This window comes from Melopsittacus undulatus, chromosome 7 (assembly GCF_012275295.1).
Source record: "Melopsittacus undulatus isolate bMelUnd1 chromosome 7, bMelUnd1.mat.Z, whole genome shotgun sequence".
Taxonomy (NCBI): Eukaryota; Metazoa; Chordata; class Aves; order Psittaciformes; family Psittaculidae; genus Melopsittacus; species Melopsittacus undulatus.
The window spans coordinates 56,510,982-56,529,794 of NC_047533.1; the positions used below are offsets into that span (position 1 = coordinate 56,510,982).

At 40.0% G+C, this 18,813-nt stretch overlaps 1 protein-coding gene across 11 annotated transcripts in view; it reads left to right on the forward strand.

Moving 5' to 3' along the window:
• The window catches only part of EPHA5 (EPH receptor A5), a 177,572-nt gene that overhangs the window by 119,323 nt on the left and 39,436 nt on the right, over positions 1-18,813 (forward strand). For 3 of the 11 annotated variants that reach the window (XM_034064708.1, XM_034064706.1, XM_034064709.1), the window contains exons 4-7: positions 7,229-7,353; positions 10,193-10,332; positions 13,580-13,608; positions 14,289-14,391. In XM_034064708.1, the coding sequence (XP_033920599.1) occupies positions 7,229-7,353; positions 10,193-10,332; positions 13,580-13,608; positions 14,289-14,391 (397 nt within the window). Of the gene's footprint in view, positions 1-7,228; positions 7,354-10,192; positions 10,353-13,579; positions 13,609-14,285; positions 14,392-15,116; positions 15,159-15,621; positions 15,630-15,756; positions 15,770-16,506; positions 16,524-16,590; positions 16,597-18,813 lie in introns of all 11 variants that reach the window. The other 8 variants (XM_031048506.2, XM_031048508.2, XM_034064704.1 and 5 more) reach the window with 5 other exon arrangements.

Sequence of the window (18,813 nt, forward strand, 5' to 3'; positions counted from 1 at the left end):
CCAGTTGCAATTGCAACATATGATATGTGTCATGGCATAGTTTCGTTATGCTAAACGTTTTTTTTAGAAGTTATTTTCTTTTTTTTTCTTTGTGATGAAAGAAGTAGCTTTTCTGAAACATTTCTGCAGTCAGCAATGGGGCATACAGAAAGGAGTGCTGGAGGTGTAATGTTGCTACCCCTGCCTGACTCGCCTCCACAAAGGTAGGCACTTCAGTGAGTCTTAGCAGTATTTTACTATGGTAAAATATTTTGTGAATGGCAAAGCTTATATTTGCTGCATCCACTGTCCTTTGAGGAATATGTGTTAAGTCCTGCTTTCAATTAATGCCATATTTTGATTAATAGGAAAAGACTGCATACAAATGCTATAAAGCTACACATTTTATTGCTTTCGTACCTTAGACATCAAAAATAAGTAATCAGTCTTAATAACAAGGTATATTTACAGGTATATTTTTATAACACAAGTTAATATAACAAGGATTTGAGTAGTGATTTTTGCATTCTGTAATACTGTGCTCTTGCTATTTGTTCTTATAATACCATTTTATATGTGTACCTAAATATGGAGTGTTCATCAAAAGATTTGTGGCAAGAAGCGATTTATCCTTATGGGTGGATCAGTTGATGTTAGCTAGTTGCTGTGAAACTGAAGAGGCTTAGTTTCCCCTAATTTTTCTCTTTGCAGTTTCTCTCCTTGCAACTTCCTTCAGGAGATCCTCAGAGGAAAGGTGGTCTTGAATAAGGTGAATTTAGTGTGCACGGACCCCTCCTTCTCCCACATTGTGCTAGCACAGTGTAATTACAGCAAGAGCAGGGTACTGGAGCACAGTAAAATTTGAAGCCTTAGACCACACTGGTGCATTGCAGTCCCAGTCTCAACCAAGCATATCTCCTGAGCTATTACATAGATCAGAAGTGAGAGATTAACTGTTATCCTTGTGCTACTACAAATTGCATGCAGATTACTTCTGTTATCTCTCAGAGTATGAATAGGAGGTTATTCCCTGTTTTGTATTCTTCCAACTACGACCACTTCTCTGTAGTGGGGATGCTGGTAATTAAAAGCATCAGGTTAGCAGAGTCCACAAAACCACAGCATCCATCCAGCTCTCTTTGCCTTTTGCAAGGGTACTTTTCTAGTATCTTAGGTCCAAGAAATAAAAGTCTAGGGAGTCATTATCTGAGGAAGGCTTTGCCAAAGAAAGAACAGGCTATTCAAGAGAATTAGGCAGTGATTTGGGTTTTACCTTGCACCACCCCAACCATAGGTCCAAGCTAGGAGGCAGCAAGGTCTGGAAGCAGCACAGTTCTCTGACCACCTTGGGCTTCAAGTCAGGTTCTGCTGTCAAGCTCAAGGAGCTGTGTTTAATATTTATGGACTAGGGTAGGAACTATCTGAAAGATCACCACTTTTCATACAAGATAAATCTGGTTGCTTGGGTTAGCCATGGACTCATTTTACAAAAATGGGGCCCTATCTTCTGTTGTGGGCAATGAGTGCTTGAATTGAGCTGCTCTCTTTTGTGTGACCTCTTTCATTTCAAGTTATACATCAAAGTGTCTCAGGTTGTGGAGGCATTCAAAATGAATGTAGGTAACAGAGACTGTAAATTGGCCTAAGACCTGGCATTTACCTCAGGTGTTCATCTTGGGAGGTAGGAGATATGAAGAAACACTATATATCCATTGCCGAATAAATTTTAAGACTGTGTTCTTCTTTTGGTATTTGATGTGTAAAAAGGATCAGTGTGAAGTCCCCATATACTGAAGAGATATCTTGAAAACTCATTCAAGAGAAGATGATCTCCATATATGAACCTGTGTTTTAGGATTTGGCATGTTTTCAGCAGGATGTTTGGATTTAATCCTTGGGCTAAAATTAACCCCTTGCACTATTTAGGGCCCGTGCATCATTAAAATCCCATGTAAGGTCTCTGAATTAAAATGGCATTTAATGCTATGTAGTTCAAGGACCTTTCATTCCCTGGACTCAGTTTTCAGAAGCACTTAGAAGCACCCACAAATTGAGGCCCCATCTGCTTGCCTAACTAGCCAGCCATGGATTGCATCTACTTGTCCTCAAGGGTCAAAGAGCTTCAAAACCCATTATCAAGCAAACTGGGATACACTTTGGGATACTAAAAAGTGAAGCCCAATAGTCAATTTAGGCTTAGTTAAAAGTGGAGTTTTGACTTAAATGCTAAGTTTTGACCAGTGTATGATATCCAGAGTAAATGTACCTTTAGGGAAGCCACTGGGTATTGGAGCTTTTCTAAAAGTACATAATTTCTGTACAAAAATGCAAAGAGGTAATATGGTAAAGCCTTTCTTTTTTCTTTTTCTTTTTTTTTTTATTCTCCAGTGTTTCTGTTTTAACTAATGTATGTATCTTGTTTAAAATGAATCTACTGCTTGAAACCATCTGCAGCTTCACATGCCTTTAGTGTGACTCAGTGAATAATGCTGGTCTTGCTCCAAACTCTGAAGTCATCAAAAGCCTAAGAAAAAAAAGTTCAATAATGTCATTAATTAGAAATTAGAAACTGAGTGAAAAAACACCATAAACCAGGCTTTTGAAGTGGAACCAGAATTACTTGTCTTGTGGTTACTCTTCTGACACAGGTTTCATTTTCTTCAATTAAACCTGGCTTTATAGGTGCATTAATGACAATGTAACTATTTGGTTATATGGTAACAGGTGAAAGTATTGATTTAATCACAAGCATTAATTTGATTTTTAAATCTTCTGGCATAAATTCAGACTGCAAAAAATGTGCCATCACATGGAGAGAGGAAGCCCAAGGTGTATTGAGAAGTCTGAAGTGTTAGATCCCAAACGTTTTCACATACAGGAATGTAATAACAGTAAAAGAAACTGCAAATACATGAAAACATTAAAATCCACAGCATAGATGTCTGTAAAGGTGATGTCTGCCTCTATAGACATTTGTAATATAAATGTCTATAACAGCAGCCATGCCAGAGGTGGTAGCAGGATCTCTCTCTTTGATGCCTTAGCTATCTTTGTAAAGGGACCTGAAACCCAGGTATTTAGAGATGCAAGGGATGGAGAGGTGCCAGCCCCTTTGCCCATGCAAACCAGCATCTCTTCCTGTGATACTCTGGGTTGCTCCAACTGAGGACCTGTCCTGGCAAGAGTTAAAGCTAGACTGAAGGTCCTGGGCTATTGGCTTGAGTTTTGCTCAAAAGACAAAAGATGCTAGTTTTTGGTTTGGTTTGGATTTTTTGATAAGAAGTGGAAAATTTTACTGGCTGTAGGACTAAGGGTGGGATGGTGAGCCATTAGCTGTTGTTTCTGCCAGAGTGAAAAATACCAAAGTAGTTGGGCTAGAGAGAGAATTAAATAGGCCATGAAATGCAGAAACTGAATTATTTCTTTTGTCTAGGTGCAGTGGTCATTCACCTGATGACATTAGTTTCTCTTAAAATACAATCAACATTTTGTTCCAGTAAGCATCATTGTACATTAGATGTTAGTGGGACACAGCACAGCTTGTTGTAAATACTGGATTTGCTGCCTAGATGGCTAATTCAGTGCTAATGTCATTATCAAAGGTTACAGAGGAAGAATGTCCTTAAAGGTCTATACTTCATAAAAACCTTTCCTATAGTTATTCAGATGTGACTAATGATGCATCTTCTGCAAAAACTTTATTTATTTGTTATGTCCCCTTATTCTTCTTCAGAAATTTTGGAATAAAATAAAAAAAAAAAAGGTAGAATCACTTTTCTGTGCTTTTATTTGTGTCCCAATTAATTTTGGTCTCAGGAAAGCAAAAATGTATATTAGAAATTTCACACCTTGTTACATCTTCTGTTTGCTTTCATCACAGGCATGGCTGTTTTCATGAGTGGGAAACATAAGCATAAATGATGTAATATCCTTCTGATTTTGAGTGTCTTGCTAAGAAATTAATACATATGTGCATATTACTTGTTACAACGAGAATTGATCAATTCACAATGTACATCCAGCCTTTGTAGTGTCAAGGCAGGGATTTGAACAAGAATTCTGCCTGCTTACATAAATCTCTCATGTTTCTTATGTATCGTGACTCTTAAGTGAATTTATCTTTTACATGTTTTACTCCAAATGGAAATACTCCATGACTTGGTTACTTTCTATTAAGAGGATGCTGCCCTTGCAGAAGCAGTGACCTTTGAAAAGCAAGTTTCAAGTAATCCTTTTGTTTTCCTGAGATCATATAGCACAGTATCCAGTTGCAGGCTTTTAAGATGGAATGATTGCAGTCTTTGTCCGCTTGCCTGGATTGGATTACATTTTGTTTGACAAAGAAAATTCTAAAATACTTATACCTTCCTTCCGTCAGTTCAGAGTATCGTAATCTCCATGCAAGGAGGATGCAGAGTAGTTCCCGTATCATCCCAGCACCGCTGGGATTTATTGAATTGACTTAATTGGCCTTTATCTCACAGTTACATTTCAACGCTTCTTTTGAAGGAGATTCAAAAAGGATACAGTTACTCCTTTTCTAATTTACTTTGAGGGTTGGGTTACTTATTTTCTTATCTTCCCTCCTTTTCCTGGTAGTGCAGAGCATTCTGCAAAACCATGATTGAACATGTTAGAGGCTTGCACAGCAGGAGATTTAAGTCCATGAAGCTGTTAACTAGCCAGGCTTTTCACACACTGCTTTTTAAAGAGGATGCTGTGGTTTATGGGAGTAGGGGGTTTGATGGGTGCTTTTGGATGGCTGGTGGTGCATCTTGTGCTGTACCATGCTGATGCATTTGAAGGAGAGCTAACGCCTCTGAACCTCCCAGGGAAAGATTTTGCAGCATTGTTGAGGAGCACTTGCATCATTCTGTTGTTTTTAAAGGACCTGTGAGCCTCAGTCCTGTAAGCACTTCAGGAAACCTCAGTAATGTGGATGAAAAGTTTATCATTTGGTCAGGCAACCTTGAGACTGAGAATTGCATGGTTTTCACCTTCCTGAGAGGTGTTCAATACCAGAAGAGCTGAGGTCTCCCCTTGCTGCACTCATCAAGTTTGCTTTTGCTATTAGGAATTTGAAAAGGTTCAGTGCTCAGCTCTGTGTTTTTCCAGCCTTCCAGACCTCTGCTGCCAGCTCTGCAAGCAAGGGATAGACGTTGCAGGGAGTGGTTCCAGAGGGTCATGGGTCCCTTCTTCTGAGTACTTTGGTGTCTCCATCCCCTACATACGTCACTCAAGTGGCTCATGATAATAAGTGATCAACATGGTCTACTTACCTCAGGTTTTAGAATTGCCTGTTATTTGGCATCACCACCCCTTGTGGTGAGACTTGTTTTCTGATGCCTCTGAAAACCATGTTAGCTCCCTTTGCATTAGAAGGGAAGTTCATGCTATTTTAACAGAGTTCACTGCTTGCTATGTCTTCTAGGCTAACACATCTGACTAAATGCATGTGCATGGACCATATACCTCGCATACACAACTCAGCTTGCTGTACACATGCATTCATAACATATTTAGGCATCTGGATGACTTAATGGGAAGTCCTATACCAGATTAGGAGTTTGAATCTAGATTATTTGCCTTCACATAGCCCCAGAATTTGTGGAGGACATCGGACAAGGGTAAGGTGACTTTTGCAGATGAAAAATTGCTGGTGATCATCATGCAATGCCTACATATATAACATGATTATAATTCAAATCAAGGTAGTTTTTACTTGCTCAGTGGAGCAGTTATGAGCTTGGTGTAGGATGCACCAAGCTAAAAAGTGAGCATTATTTGTGCAGCTTGATGCTAGCTCTCCAGCAAAAAATGGTATGGAAATAGCCAGTACCTTTCAGGATCCTCCCAAGAGCCAAGTAGGGGAGAGATTAGCAAACAGGAGGGAGAAAACCTGAGGCTGAAAAGAGACTGTGATGCAGGAGCTTGCTATAAGAGAATACTTGCTGCTAGCCTTTGTTCCGGGAATAATTGACTGGAGCTCTTCACTTACTCTTTTCAGTGGAAGATCAAACCTGGCAAAATTAATTTGTTGGGTTTATTTTACATGATAACTTTTTTTTTTAAATTATTATAATGATAATTAGTTAATCCCGCATATAGGAGAAGTCCTTTTTGAATTTTTCTTTTCTTTAAGTTCCAAATACATTTTAGAAGATAAAATGTGGTCATTTGCTACTGCTCTTTGCATTTAGTATCCTTGCAAAGAGCTAGCCTGTCAGGAGGGTGAGTCAAAGTCCCTCAGCCAGGCATTGTCTGTTTTTAAATCTGGAGAAGCTGATCTTGGCCCTGTGAATTACAGACTATGAAATTCTTCAATCCCCTTTTCATTCCATGTTGTTTCCTAATCTCTGGTACGAAATACCTGGGGCTTTAGGGTTGCATTGACCATAGCAGCTTTTGCTAGGGAGCTGGCAGGGGTGACAATGACCATAACTTGAAAACTCCCTGCAGATAGTGGACTGAAAACAAAGGATCAAGCCTGTGTCTGATGCACATGTGTGCTGCAAAGGGCAGATAACCTTTCAGGGCTGAGTCTTAAAATAATAAGCAGAGCTGGTATATCTGCTTTCATGCTGCTGCTTCCCCAAGCGTGCTGCGAAATTCCAGACCATGATTGCCATTAAAATCTTTACAGTTGGCATTTGCAAGGAATTAGCATCACTATGTGAGCTATAATACTCCAGTGATATTTATTGAGAGCAATTGAATTATAAAAATTGTAATGGCCTTTCTACCCTGTTCCTTCCATCTGGAAGGAGGGGTCTGAAAGATGCCTAGACTTCTACTACTGTACAAGCCCCCAAAAAAGAATAGTCAAGAGCCCATTTAATCTAAAGTCTTCTGAAAAATACATACCTTCAAAGCAGGTGGAAGAAAGCAATGTATAACCAACGTAATTCTGATAATGTAGCCCCCTGCCACATTTGAAAAGGCAAGGGGTGAAGTTTATGTGTTTGAAAATGCTTGAGAAGACAATGTTGATATGTAAGCTGCTGATGGTAGTTCATATTACTTTTGTTGGGTGGATGATGCTGGTAAGATCCTCAGCTGCTGAAAATCTGTGCACGTCCAGTTGTTAAAAATGGGTAAATACTACCAAGGTGAAAACAAACCCTGCTGATCTGCAGTAGCTGAGGATTGCCTTGCAGTTAAGGATACACTGATGAGTTTGACTTCAGCAGGGGTAGACCATTTTACTAACCATGTATGTTGTCTGTTCTGTTTTTCTAATGTCTTGCAGCACCTTCTCCAGTCAGTAGTGTGAAAAAAGGGAAGATAACTAAAAATAGCATCTCCCTTTCCTGGCAGGAGCCAGATCGACCCAACGGCATCATCCTGGAATATGAAATCAAATATTTTGAAAAGGTGTGACGGACTGATTGCTGAGCATCCCAAGTACCTTCTCTTTACTGTCCTCTTATTTTAATGATAATTATTTGAGTCATGGAAGGGAATGGAGTAATTTTATGCATAAATCAATGTTAGATTGATTTTGCAGTAAATGATTAGGAAGACTTGAAATGAGTGTGTTGTTTTCCATTAGTGTGTCACTTCTGTTGATCAAATACATTAAATCTGCATGTCAGATTCCTCACCAGCCTTATCACATTAAGATAGAGCCTGGTCATTTGTTAAAAATAGGAGAGGTTGGGAACTGAGTGTCTGTCTCCTCCCAGAATCATCAGGCTATCCTTGCCTTTACTGTTTCAATTTCTCACTTCATTTTACACCCACAGTGTAAGAAGGAGGTTTTGTGGAGAGATTGTGTCTGCTCTGACATGAAGAAGGGTATCCTGGTTTAAAAGCTTGCCAGGCTTTCCAGATCTTGTTCTTGGTTTAATGGGAAATACTCTCTTCCTACAAAATGTGCCTCTCCAAGTCTTCAGTTCAAATGGTGACTTGCTCCCTTCAGTTCACATGGTGACTTGCTCCTACAAAATTAATGGAGATTAAATGCAAACAGTAACAAATGCACTTTTTCTAAGTAACATCTTTTGAGTGATGGAGTGTTGCATCTTTGAAATATTCGCTTTCCAAAAATCAGGTTTGCAAAAGGTGACTGAATAGCAGTATCTTGCCTTAGCTGGGATTGTAAGGTGTTCTTTTTAATTTTGGAACAGCCAGACCTTCTCCTTGAAAACAAGAGGAAAACAATTAAATTGAGTCACAATTCACTTAGTGACAGAGGGGAGTGATTGAATTTCTATTTTAAGGAAGATCTTCCATTAGTTCTGTCTGTGATCCAGGTGAAACGGCTTAACGTGTGAGGACTGGGTCAGTACTCCTCTCTCCTTGCTGTGATCATAGGAAGGACCCTCTCAAGCAGGGAAAGAATTTCAGAAGTCTTCTGCATCAGGATAAAATCAACATTATTTTTGCAGCTGAGGGATCTTGGGCAAGTGCACAAAATGTGTGAGCCACTTAAATAAGGCTGAGGTTTTCAAAAAGACTGAAGCACAAAGCAAGAATCAGGATATGCTATTGCTGGAAATAATCCATTACTGATTCTTTTAATAACTTGTATGAACAACCATTGTGGTGTATCGAATCCTTCCCGTGGAGTGGCCTGGGAAGATTAGCCTCTAGAAACCTTGATAATGGCCAAATAATTAAAGAACAAAAAAAAAAAAATGCATATATTTGGTCATTTGACTTTGTTCTCAAACAAACTGGGGGAAGAGGGGCTTAAAATGTATTTGTGGCTCACAACCAGTCTGAAATATCTTCAGTAAATAGTTCTTCAAGTGCAAGTCTTTCACTGGGAGGTAGCTACAGCCAGTCTGAGTTTATGCTGTCTTGATTTATTTCTCTCAGACTGATAGCAAAGCTTAATGTTTTCTGTAGGAATGCTCAAGTGCTTAAGTGTTTGCAGAAGCCAACAGTGTATTGAAAACTTAATTGGGCTGACATACAAGCAAAGATGTGACCTAATATTCACTTATTACTTTTTAACCAGTCATTGAGTTAGATTTGGGATGTCATCCTTAATTCTTCTTTTTCTGTTGCTACTGTCTTTTATAACCTCTTGGTTTTCAGCTGTTTATAAGGGTAAATTTGCAGCATTCATTTCCAAGGGATTAGAGTGATCTATATTAAGTGTTTTGGAAAATTAAGTTTTGTCAGATCACATTCCTTTAAGAGAACTCACTCCTTAACAAGAAAAAAAAAGACATATATATATACATAGACATACACACATGTACACATTTCTACAAATCAGTCTTGTGTAGCTACAGGCTTTAATGAAACAATCTATAATCCTACATTTGGAAATTCCCAGGGCCTTACCCAGGCATATTATTGTCTATGGAAAGTTGTCTATTAAATTCAAAAGGAAAAAATAAAATCAATTCAGAGCTATGTGGAAATCTTGGTAGGGAATTACTAAGACCTCCTGTTTACTTCAGAATAATTTGGATCTGAGAGGATATGGTGAATAAAAAGCAGTTTCCAAGTTTGTAGACGTGAATTTATGAGCTCTTGTCTAGATTATGTGTTACAGTAAATAACTCTAAGAGTAATTACCAAGCATTTGATTGAAATTTTAATCAGAGAACTGAAACACATTCACATTAGGAACTGATGTAAATGAAGATTTATTTCAGCAATTTTTCTTCAAGTTTGTTGCTTCAGAAGAACAATGCAAAATTAGATATTTTCCTGGAGTTTTGGTTTATTATTCCCTTCCCAAAGTCTAATTCATAGTTCTAGAAATGCCAGCATAAACTTGTAAAATGTATAATATATTGTTCTCTTTTTAAGTCTAATTACATTACTGGGAAGTCATTTTGCTACAAATTAAAATCTCTCTCTAAGGCAATGGGACTTTTTTCCTCTTCCCCATGCCTTGAGACTGATTTTGTAGGATGAACTTTTCCGTTACCCTGGGACATGTTCATCTCAAGGAATAGAAAACTGCTCCTACTGCAGGTGCTGGTTTGGTCCCCATTATTGTTATTTGTGGATTGAAAGTCCTTCTGCTTTGTTTAGTTCTATAGCCATTGATTAAAAAGGAGGAAGTCATATCTCACATTTTGTACTGCAGAAAGGGCCTTTGGGGTGGAGGAAGAGCTATCCTCTCAAAAATGCATATTTTGGTCATCCTTTGTAACATTGCTGTGGGGGTTGTTAAGAATCTATTTTCTCTGAGAGATACTATTTGTGTGTTTGAACTTTATGGTTTTTTGGGTGGGGCTGGGAAAAGGACGAAGAGACGAGTTACACCATCATCAAATCCAAACTGACGACGATTACAGCAGATGGCTTGAAACCAGGGTCAGTGTACATCTTCCAGATCCGAGCCCGGACAGCTGCTGGCTACGGTGGCTTCAGCCGAAGATTTGAGTTTGAAACCAGCCCAGTGTGTAAGTCCTTTTAATTACTGTCAACCCATGTCTCTGAAACAGTTACCAGAAATGAGTCAAGGGATCAATACTTTTGCAGAGAGCTGTTTCTTGTCCTGGCCTCATCCCTTGACTTTAGAAACATCATGCACATTATGAACATGCACTAGACAGGCGTATCTGTCCTTGCCTCCTCAACTTGCATAGTGAGGCAGGGGTGAAGTCAATAGGTGTTCAGGTTCCAGAAATTCATAGCACATTCTGCTTAGAAAAATTCTGCATTTATGAGAGCTGATGCAAGAGGACAAGGGTCCTCTCACGAAGGACATAGGGATGGGACCTGCTCCTCCACACCTCTTAATGGAGATCTGTGGAGTGTGCTGAGATCTCTTAAATATCTGTATCTGGAGAAAAAAACCTGAAATGGTGTCTTTCTGCAAGGGGAAGAACTGAACCAGCATTGGTGTCCTTTGGTGATAAGTTTCTGTCCAGTTGAAAGATGGTTTCTGTTTGTTGCCAGTGCCACAGTCTCGAGGCATTTGACTTGTGATCAGAAACAGGAAAAACACATACTGCAGGCAAAGGACTTTGAATTGGCCTGTTAGAAATTTGTGGGGTTTGATTTTTATATTTTTAGCTGAAAATTCTTTTATTTAAATAAATCTGATCATCCAGGTCTGGATTCTGGAGCACATTCTGAGGCACATGGAGGCTCAGCTGCTCTTTTTCCTGTGTTCAGGCACAGCTGTGGGGAAACTCTTTTTGGCCCAGTTACCAGTTTTTTTGCAGAGGTGTCAAAATAATTTTCTCCCTCAGAAAAGAGTGGGAATATGTGGTTCATTCCTGTGGGAAAAAGCCTATTTTTTTATGTTTTCCCTTGGAAATTTAAATTTGTCAATAGCTTGATTACTGTTATTCCAGTTCATTTAAAATTCATCATCTTTGAGAATAGGATGCCAAATTGTTTTTTCAATGCATGTTACCTTTGAAGCTGTAATAGATTTTAAAGGAGTCATTATACATGTGCAGATGTAGCTGTGGAGCCAGTGATTGAACTAATACAGTGCAAATTGCATCACGATGAAAACATTAATGCAGTAGGAATGGTCCATTTAATGTATTTTTTATTTTATTAACCATTAATTGTGCCTTATAAATAGCAATAAAATCATGTTATGCCAAAAATTATTCTGTACTGTACCAAGGAGAATTTTGCTAGCAGTTGGAAAGTTTCTGGTATAGAGCCATTTGAGTAATAGTGTTCCAGACTATTAATATAATATATTAAATAAATGCACATTTCATCCAGTGCTGTCAGTGCTTACAATCCTGGTCCAAAAATAATTGCACTTTCATAAAGCCCATCTTGTAAGTATCTGTGTTAATGAGGATGTTTTGAGGACATCACATGTTAATATCTTTAAACACCCAAACCCCCATCATTTAGTCACACCTGCACCCCCATCTTTTTAGCATTTTAAAGATAGAGGAGTAGGTAATTCTCTAATACTAAGGAGCTGCTGGTGTAGTCAGAGGAATACCTACTGCATGGGATATGGGAACTCTTCCTCTATTGGACTTGAGCTCTGGCTGAAGCAGGACTTAACCAGATGTTTAAATACTTGGTAGAATTAAAATACAATGTAAACCTCAGTATAATGCATGATGCAGCTCCATTTGACACGTAAAATGTTTTAAAGGAGCAATTTTTTATTTTTTTTTCTCCAATGTCCAATCTAAAGTCAGTATCAGTAGTGGGAGTGCATGACCAGAGTCCCACTGCTTTCCTGCACATCCCAAGGACTCTGAAAGCAAGCACAGACTGAAATCTCACTGCTACCTCAGAGCTCAGATCTGAACCTCATTTTAGAGCCAAAGCAAATTATTTTGATTCAAGTACAAATGGAAACCTTTCAGTGACTGTTGTGGGATGCAAAAACAGGTTCCAAAATCATTTGGACCAAGCAACAGCTTTTGTTTCCAGTTTGCAAGGTTTCTGCAAAGTTATTTTTAATACACTTAGAGGAAATATGAAACAACAGCCTGACAAATGCAGTGGGGGGAAGCAATAACTTGTTTTGGACTTTTCTCTTTTTCCAGATTCTGGTTTTTTTTTTTGTTACATACTGCTGCCATTACGTGCAATTCTGCAAAGCACCGCAATGCAGCCCCAACTTCAATTTTTACTTTTTATTTAGGTGGAAGCTGTTGCTGAGTGTATCCACTTACTGCTGCCCTCCTTTTCAAATCCCACAAAACTCATCTAGCCCTGATAAAACTAACCTGGCCAAAAGATGATTTTTTGCTGGATTGGTGAACTAATCTAGCTGGTCTTCTGGGCAATATTGGGAACATGTCATCAGGTTGAGGAGGGGTAGATTCCCTGCAGTTGAGCTGCAGTTTCCCTCCAGCCTTAAAAGGAGGCGAGGTCCCAGCTTAGCTTATTAATTTGTGCTTTTTAGCTGCCATAGATCACAGCAAGATTTATCTCTTTTCTCCATACCTAGAGCTGTGCAAAAAACCACCAGTCACAGCTTAATGTTCTCCTTTAAATGTTTTTCTTTTTAATTATTTTGTCAAGAAAGCAATAAAACTTCATCTTAAGGAGCCTCAATAAATTCATGAGGCTAGTAAAATCTCTGGATGATGGCATGAGTTTGGAGCAGTTAACATTAAATATTTAATGTATCATGGCCAATCCTTCTGAAATCATTTACACTGCCATAGCAGGTCCACACTGCTCATCACTGAGTGCTGGAGAGCTCCTGTATGAAGAACTGCTTGAAACCCGTTGCAGATCAACGTTTAATGCCATACCTTTTCATCTTTCTCTTAAGAAATAATGTGGCACTACATTCAGTTATTTTATAGCCTCCATAAAGTTAATCCTGTGCTAAGGACCCCTTTTTACTTCAGTCATTTAGTTAAAGGCTTCTTCAATGTGCAATAGATTCCTGCTGCTCACCTGCTGCTCCCCTGGGGTGGATGAAACGTCATCCAGGGTTGGCACAAGGGTAGAGCTATAATGAGTTTTTTCCCCACACAGCAGCAGCACCTATGCCAGAGAGCTAGTTTTACAGGGAGGAAGTCAGATTTGTACCCTGGAGTGGTTAATATATGCAGCTAAATAAGCTGGCAATGAAAGAGCAGGGTGAGGTGACTTCAGTTTCTGTGTGGGGACCCTTTGGGGCATGTGGGTTCCTTGCTCTGCAGTGCAAAGGAGATAAATGAGATACAAGCAATGTTAGCATTTCTATTTTACAGGCTGCAGGAGCTTGCTCACCTGCTTTTACTTAATCTGTGACAAAATCCGGGTCTTAAACAGCTTTCCTGAGCTTTCTGCTGGTATATTTACCACAGGACTTGTCTTCTGCCTTTTGGCATGAAAGCTCTCTATGAGGCATGGGTGGGGGAATTCTGCCTCCCTTAGCTGATAAAAAGACCAACCTCTACATGTGTCTTAGTAAATTCCTGTATTATGGAGTGTACCTTCTGGCTGTGTGATACAGATGCCACAAAGAGGTTGTAATTGTTTATAGCTTCCTGAAGCGTGAGTAAGGCATATGTCTCTTAACAATAGCATCCCATAAATGTTCTCTCTGCAAAAGGGAATCTGATCCTTTACCTCTGTGATTTCTAATGAAGCTAACACAGGAAGACAAACTTGAGTTTGTAAACTCAAAGGATGAGTTCTGCAACACATTTTGTTTCTGAATTCAATGACAAAATGCAATTTTGTTGGGGTTTTGGCTTGGTTTTGCATGTGTGTTTGGTTTCTTTCTACCCATTTCGTTTCCAAACTAGAAACAGCCAGTTAGGGGGGAAAACACAAACTGTAAAAGAAGTAGTGAACTGGTAAGACTTGAAACCTTGCTGGCAGTCTCACTAGAAAGACTTATGTGAGTGCCAAATACCATTTTAACCTTAATCTCCATTTTCTGTTTCTCATCTCAGCAGTAGCTGCATCCAACGACCAGAGCCAGATTCCTATAATTGTTGTGTCTGTAACAGTGGGAGTTATTCTGCTGGCTGTTGTTATCGGTTTTCTTCTCAGTGGAAGGTAAGAGAAGAAACTGTGTATTTATACTTCTCCAACTTTTGTTATAAGTTTTATCTGACCAGCTGGTTAGTGCACTTTAGGTAAAAGCAGTGTGTGTGCATGAAGCTGTCAAGCAGTAGCGTTGTAGCACAGCACGAGGGTGGGCTGATTGATCTGTTTGGAAAGGCAGGAATGGCAAAGGCTTGCTCACAAATGTGGTTCACTTCCCAATGATTTTTCATCTCTCGATATACTGGGCCTAATCAACTTGATTCTCACTGGAGTGTTTTCACATTCCTTTAAAAACAAGCAGGACATGTTATTACAGGTAAAATATCCTGAAGCTCATATGTTTACACTCAGCTAACAGAGAAAACTTGACTTCAGGAAAACACTTGCAGAGAAAAAGAGAAGAAACCCAGCTGAATGGCCAGATGCCCCAAGTTTTGGTCAGGTCTGCATTTCATTTTTCATACGTAGGACACTAATGTGTTCCCCAGTGCTGGTAGATTGCACAGAGAGCTCCCATCCATGGAGGGAGACCCTCTGCTTAAATCCATAAAGCAATCCTATTGACTTCTCATGTGCTTAAACATAGGCAAGTAATGAAAGTCTGGGCTATACCATCTTTGACAACTCTAATGGAAGTTGATGAACTTGTTGGTGAACAAGGGGTAATGGTATTTGGGGAAAATCTGGCTTATATAGGGATCAGTTTGCACTGTAGCACTAAATTTGTGTAGCAGCCAGCACACAAGACACTTTTTTCATATACTACTTGTGTATTAGTAATTTTTTAATGGCAGTAGTAAACCGGTGCAATGTAAAACAATACGAAGTTCATCTATTCATAAGGCTGAGCTTATTTTCACTGCAAAGTAAACATTTATGCTTCTAAGGTATCCATCAGCCCACTGTTGCTTTCATGAAACAGATCCATCTTTAGCTCAGCTCCATCATGGTGGCTGTAAATTACAGGATGTTTTAAGTGTGAAGAGTAGTTGCAAGATACAGAGGAACTGCACTGATACTGAACATACTGGCTGAGGGTCCTATTTCCCAGAGGAAGTAGGGTATCAGTCTGTGAGTGCAGCACAGTGAAATCCAGCCAGGCTGAACAGCAGTGTCCCCAGGCATAAGGCATTCATGGAAGGACAGAGTTATTTCCTGTCTTGAAAGGTAAGTGTGCTGCCAGACTCATCTCCACTCAAGGTCAGAGACTGACAGTCTCTTCCAGCTCAGCTGTTTGAGCTCTTGTTGTCTGCTGTGAGTGACTTGTTGGGCTTAAAAATGGAAAAGTAAATACTTCTGTCTGCACAAGAAACATGCAGTGGCATGAGGGGTGTAAATGACTATAGACCATTCATACCAGGGGCTACAGGAAAGCTGTAGCCAGAAAGTCTGGGCTCTGAATGCTGTAGGAGAGAGTTTAAGTCTCTCCTTAAGTGCTGGATGTTTTGAGTCAAATCCCTCCTTAAACAGAGCCAGGGGATGTGGACTTTGGACTCCCCAGCCTGAATGTATGCCTGTATCAATGCAAATAGGAGGATGCATACATGGCCATAGGGAAGCTACAGATGTAATCTGGCACCTCTGCAAGGAAGAGTCCAAGGGGGTGAATCACAGGTGGAGGGACATGTATCCCTCTGTGGCCATAAGGAACTGCATGGCAACTAGCAGTTCATGCTCTTCCCTCAGTCACTGACAAGTGCTTGGGACCCAAAGGGGAAGACATGCCCTTGCAGATCTCCTTTTTGCTGCTACCCTCTCTGGTCTGAACAAAGAGTTTCAAAGCCTAAGTCATTTGTCATCAACTCTTGTTAGTTATCTCTTTCTGTTCTTTGCTGTGATGGGCTTTCCAGGATGTGATTCCTCTTGGCTCTTTATCTCTTGACATGCTTGTAGAAGCCCTTGTCTTCTCTGGCTAGAGTTTTACCACTGCCTCTGCTGCTGCCTTAATCCACTTACCTGGTACTCACACATCTCTCCATGGACCCCATGGAGCTTCTCCATGGTACCACACTGGACATATGGGAAGGTGCAGGCAGAGGGAGCTGAGCTCTTGATCTATTTTTTTCTTTTCAGCCCTTCCCCTAAACTGGGAAGAGCCTCATCCCTCAGCTGGAGGTAGGTTAGAAGTTTCCAGTGTCAAGGTTTGGTCCATCATTAGAGAATTGGCTTGAGTTCCCATGAATTTTAAAGCTTGTCTAATGCGTGGAGTGACTAGTGAGACCACAAAAATAAACCCTAGAAGCCAGAAAGCTGACAGCCAATTTGAAATTAAACAAAGCAAAACAAAAAAATTGCTCCTGTTTGGAAGCGAGTCACTCACGCCGCTTTGCCTTGGATGTGATTTTGAGACAATTCATGGAGTGAATGGTCACTCTCCTGCTGTGACTCTGCGGGGATGATAAACACATTCCAAGTCACTGGCTAATCCCTTTCTGAAACTATTAACCTGTTTCTGGAAGACACTTCCCTGTATCTTTGGAGTGGTTATGTTGTTCCAGTGCCTAGTTCCAGAGAGCTAAATTTCCTTTCCTGTTCTTTCCTATACTTGCTTTTATAAAACCAGACAGTTTCAACTCCAGGAATCGGTGCAGCTAGAGCCACCACTGCTTTCTATGCCTAGGAAGCTGTGCAAAGCCCTAGCTCTGTCTTTCCTGCTAACATAGAAAAGCAGGTACAGTCTCGTAGCAAAACTGAGGAGAAAAACCGTCTTGCTCTGCAACACTGGGGCCATAGCCTGGCCAGCTCATGCCAACAGGTTCCTTGTTGCTGTCTTTATGCTTGGGAGGCCCTGGACACCTCAAAATTAGGGTATTCCTCCCTAGATTCTGTATGGCATCTCTTTGCACCTGTCCTCCCAAATGTTAGGCTGAAGTGAGCAGGGGCTTGAAACCAGTCCTGCAACGAGAACGGATGTCTTTCAGTTCTCGGCATCTTGCAAAATATCTTCCCAGCTGTAGGGCTCAGGAGTTTGCTGGGCTCTGCAGGGTTTTTATTTTGTGCTAGGTTCCCAGAGGCAGAAGTTTTTACACCTCTTCCCCTTTTTTTGCTTTCAAGTATCTCTACAGTTTCCTCTCTTCTTTTGAGCAAATGTAAGTAACAACTTGGCATTTCCCCTTGGCAGCTGGCCCTAAACCAAAGGTCAGCTGAACGGTAGTCACAGTGGCATTTCCACATGCCAGTGTCCATCTGTGGAAACACACTCTGTCTGTAGCTGGGGGTTCCTGGGAATGTGAAAACTAAGTGTGCTTTGCCCTAAACAATTAAGCAGTGTTTCAGAGCTGATTTACTTGCAGATGTTCCAGAAAACTCTTCTTGTAAATAATGCATCCTCTGACCAAGGTCATAAATGCCAAGAAAAATAGCTGATCACTTTTTTAAGTTATCCTGGTCTTTGCATCAAGGGCATATTAATAATATAACGATCAGGATTACAAATCAAAAAGATTCAGTAAATCAGACTGTAGTTGTCTCAGCAAAAAAAAAAAAGAGAAGTGGGTTGAAAATCTATTATTAAACCAGCTACAAGCATTGAATTAAAGAACACAAAGTTGTTATTATCTTTGTTTTGTTAGAATTATGTGTTCTCAAAAGTGCGATGCATTTTACAGATAGAGCAAGGCTATAAATTCTGCTTTCCTAACAATGCTTGAATTAGATGCCGCTTGATATCATTGCTCCTGATTGAAGTATATATTTGTCTAAAATCATTACAGACTTCTGTTTTACAGTCTGTATCGGACAATTCCAGTCACAAAGATCTTTGCTCTCCATCTTGCAAGGAACAATAAAGTGCCACAGTTGTCATTGTCGCATCAGCCCCTTTCTTCCTACAAACTGAAGTAGGAAGCCAGGTTTGCATCAGCGTGGGAAGGAGACCCACTGCTCTAAAACAGTTTACCTTCTTTGTCCTTCAAACCAAACCCTCTTTACAAAACTGACAGGGTATTAGGGTGAGTGTTAAGAGACTACTGGTCCTCTAAGCATTTGAACTTTGTACCACTAAACAAAGGCATGGGCTTTGACAGAGTAAAATGTGGATGCTATTAGGTCAATGCTTGTGCATGTTTGGAAAAGCTACTCAAAATAACTAAGTGTACTGTGCATCTGCATTTACAGCCATTATAGATGACCTTTCCATCTCGAGTGATCTTCCAACGAACTAGAGGGAGATTTTCACAGAACCTAAGAAAAAAACAGATTTGAAGCAACAAAAAACCTGCCCCTCACCCTGTGTTGTGCATATACAGAAGGTCTCTTTCTGGCGAGGAACCAGCCTTCAAAAGACAAAGCAAAGACAAATCTTGCCATCTGGGTATTGGCAATTAGAGACTTCTGCACCGGAGTATCCATCCTTGACCTTATCTGATTTAGACTTTTAAATATCAGCCCCTGTGGTGGCAAAGGGCTACTTTCTGGACACAAATATGTGCA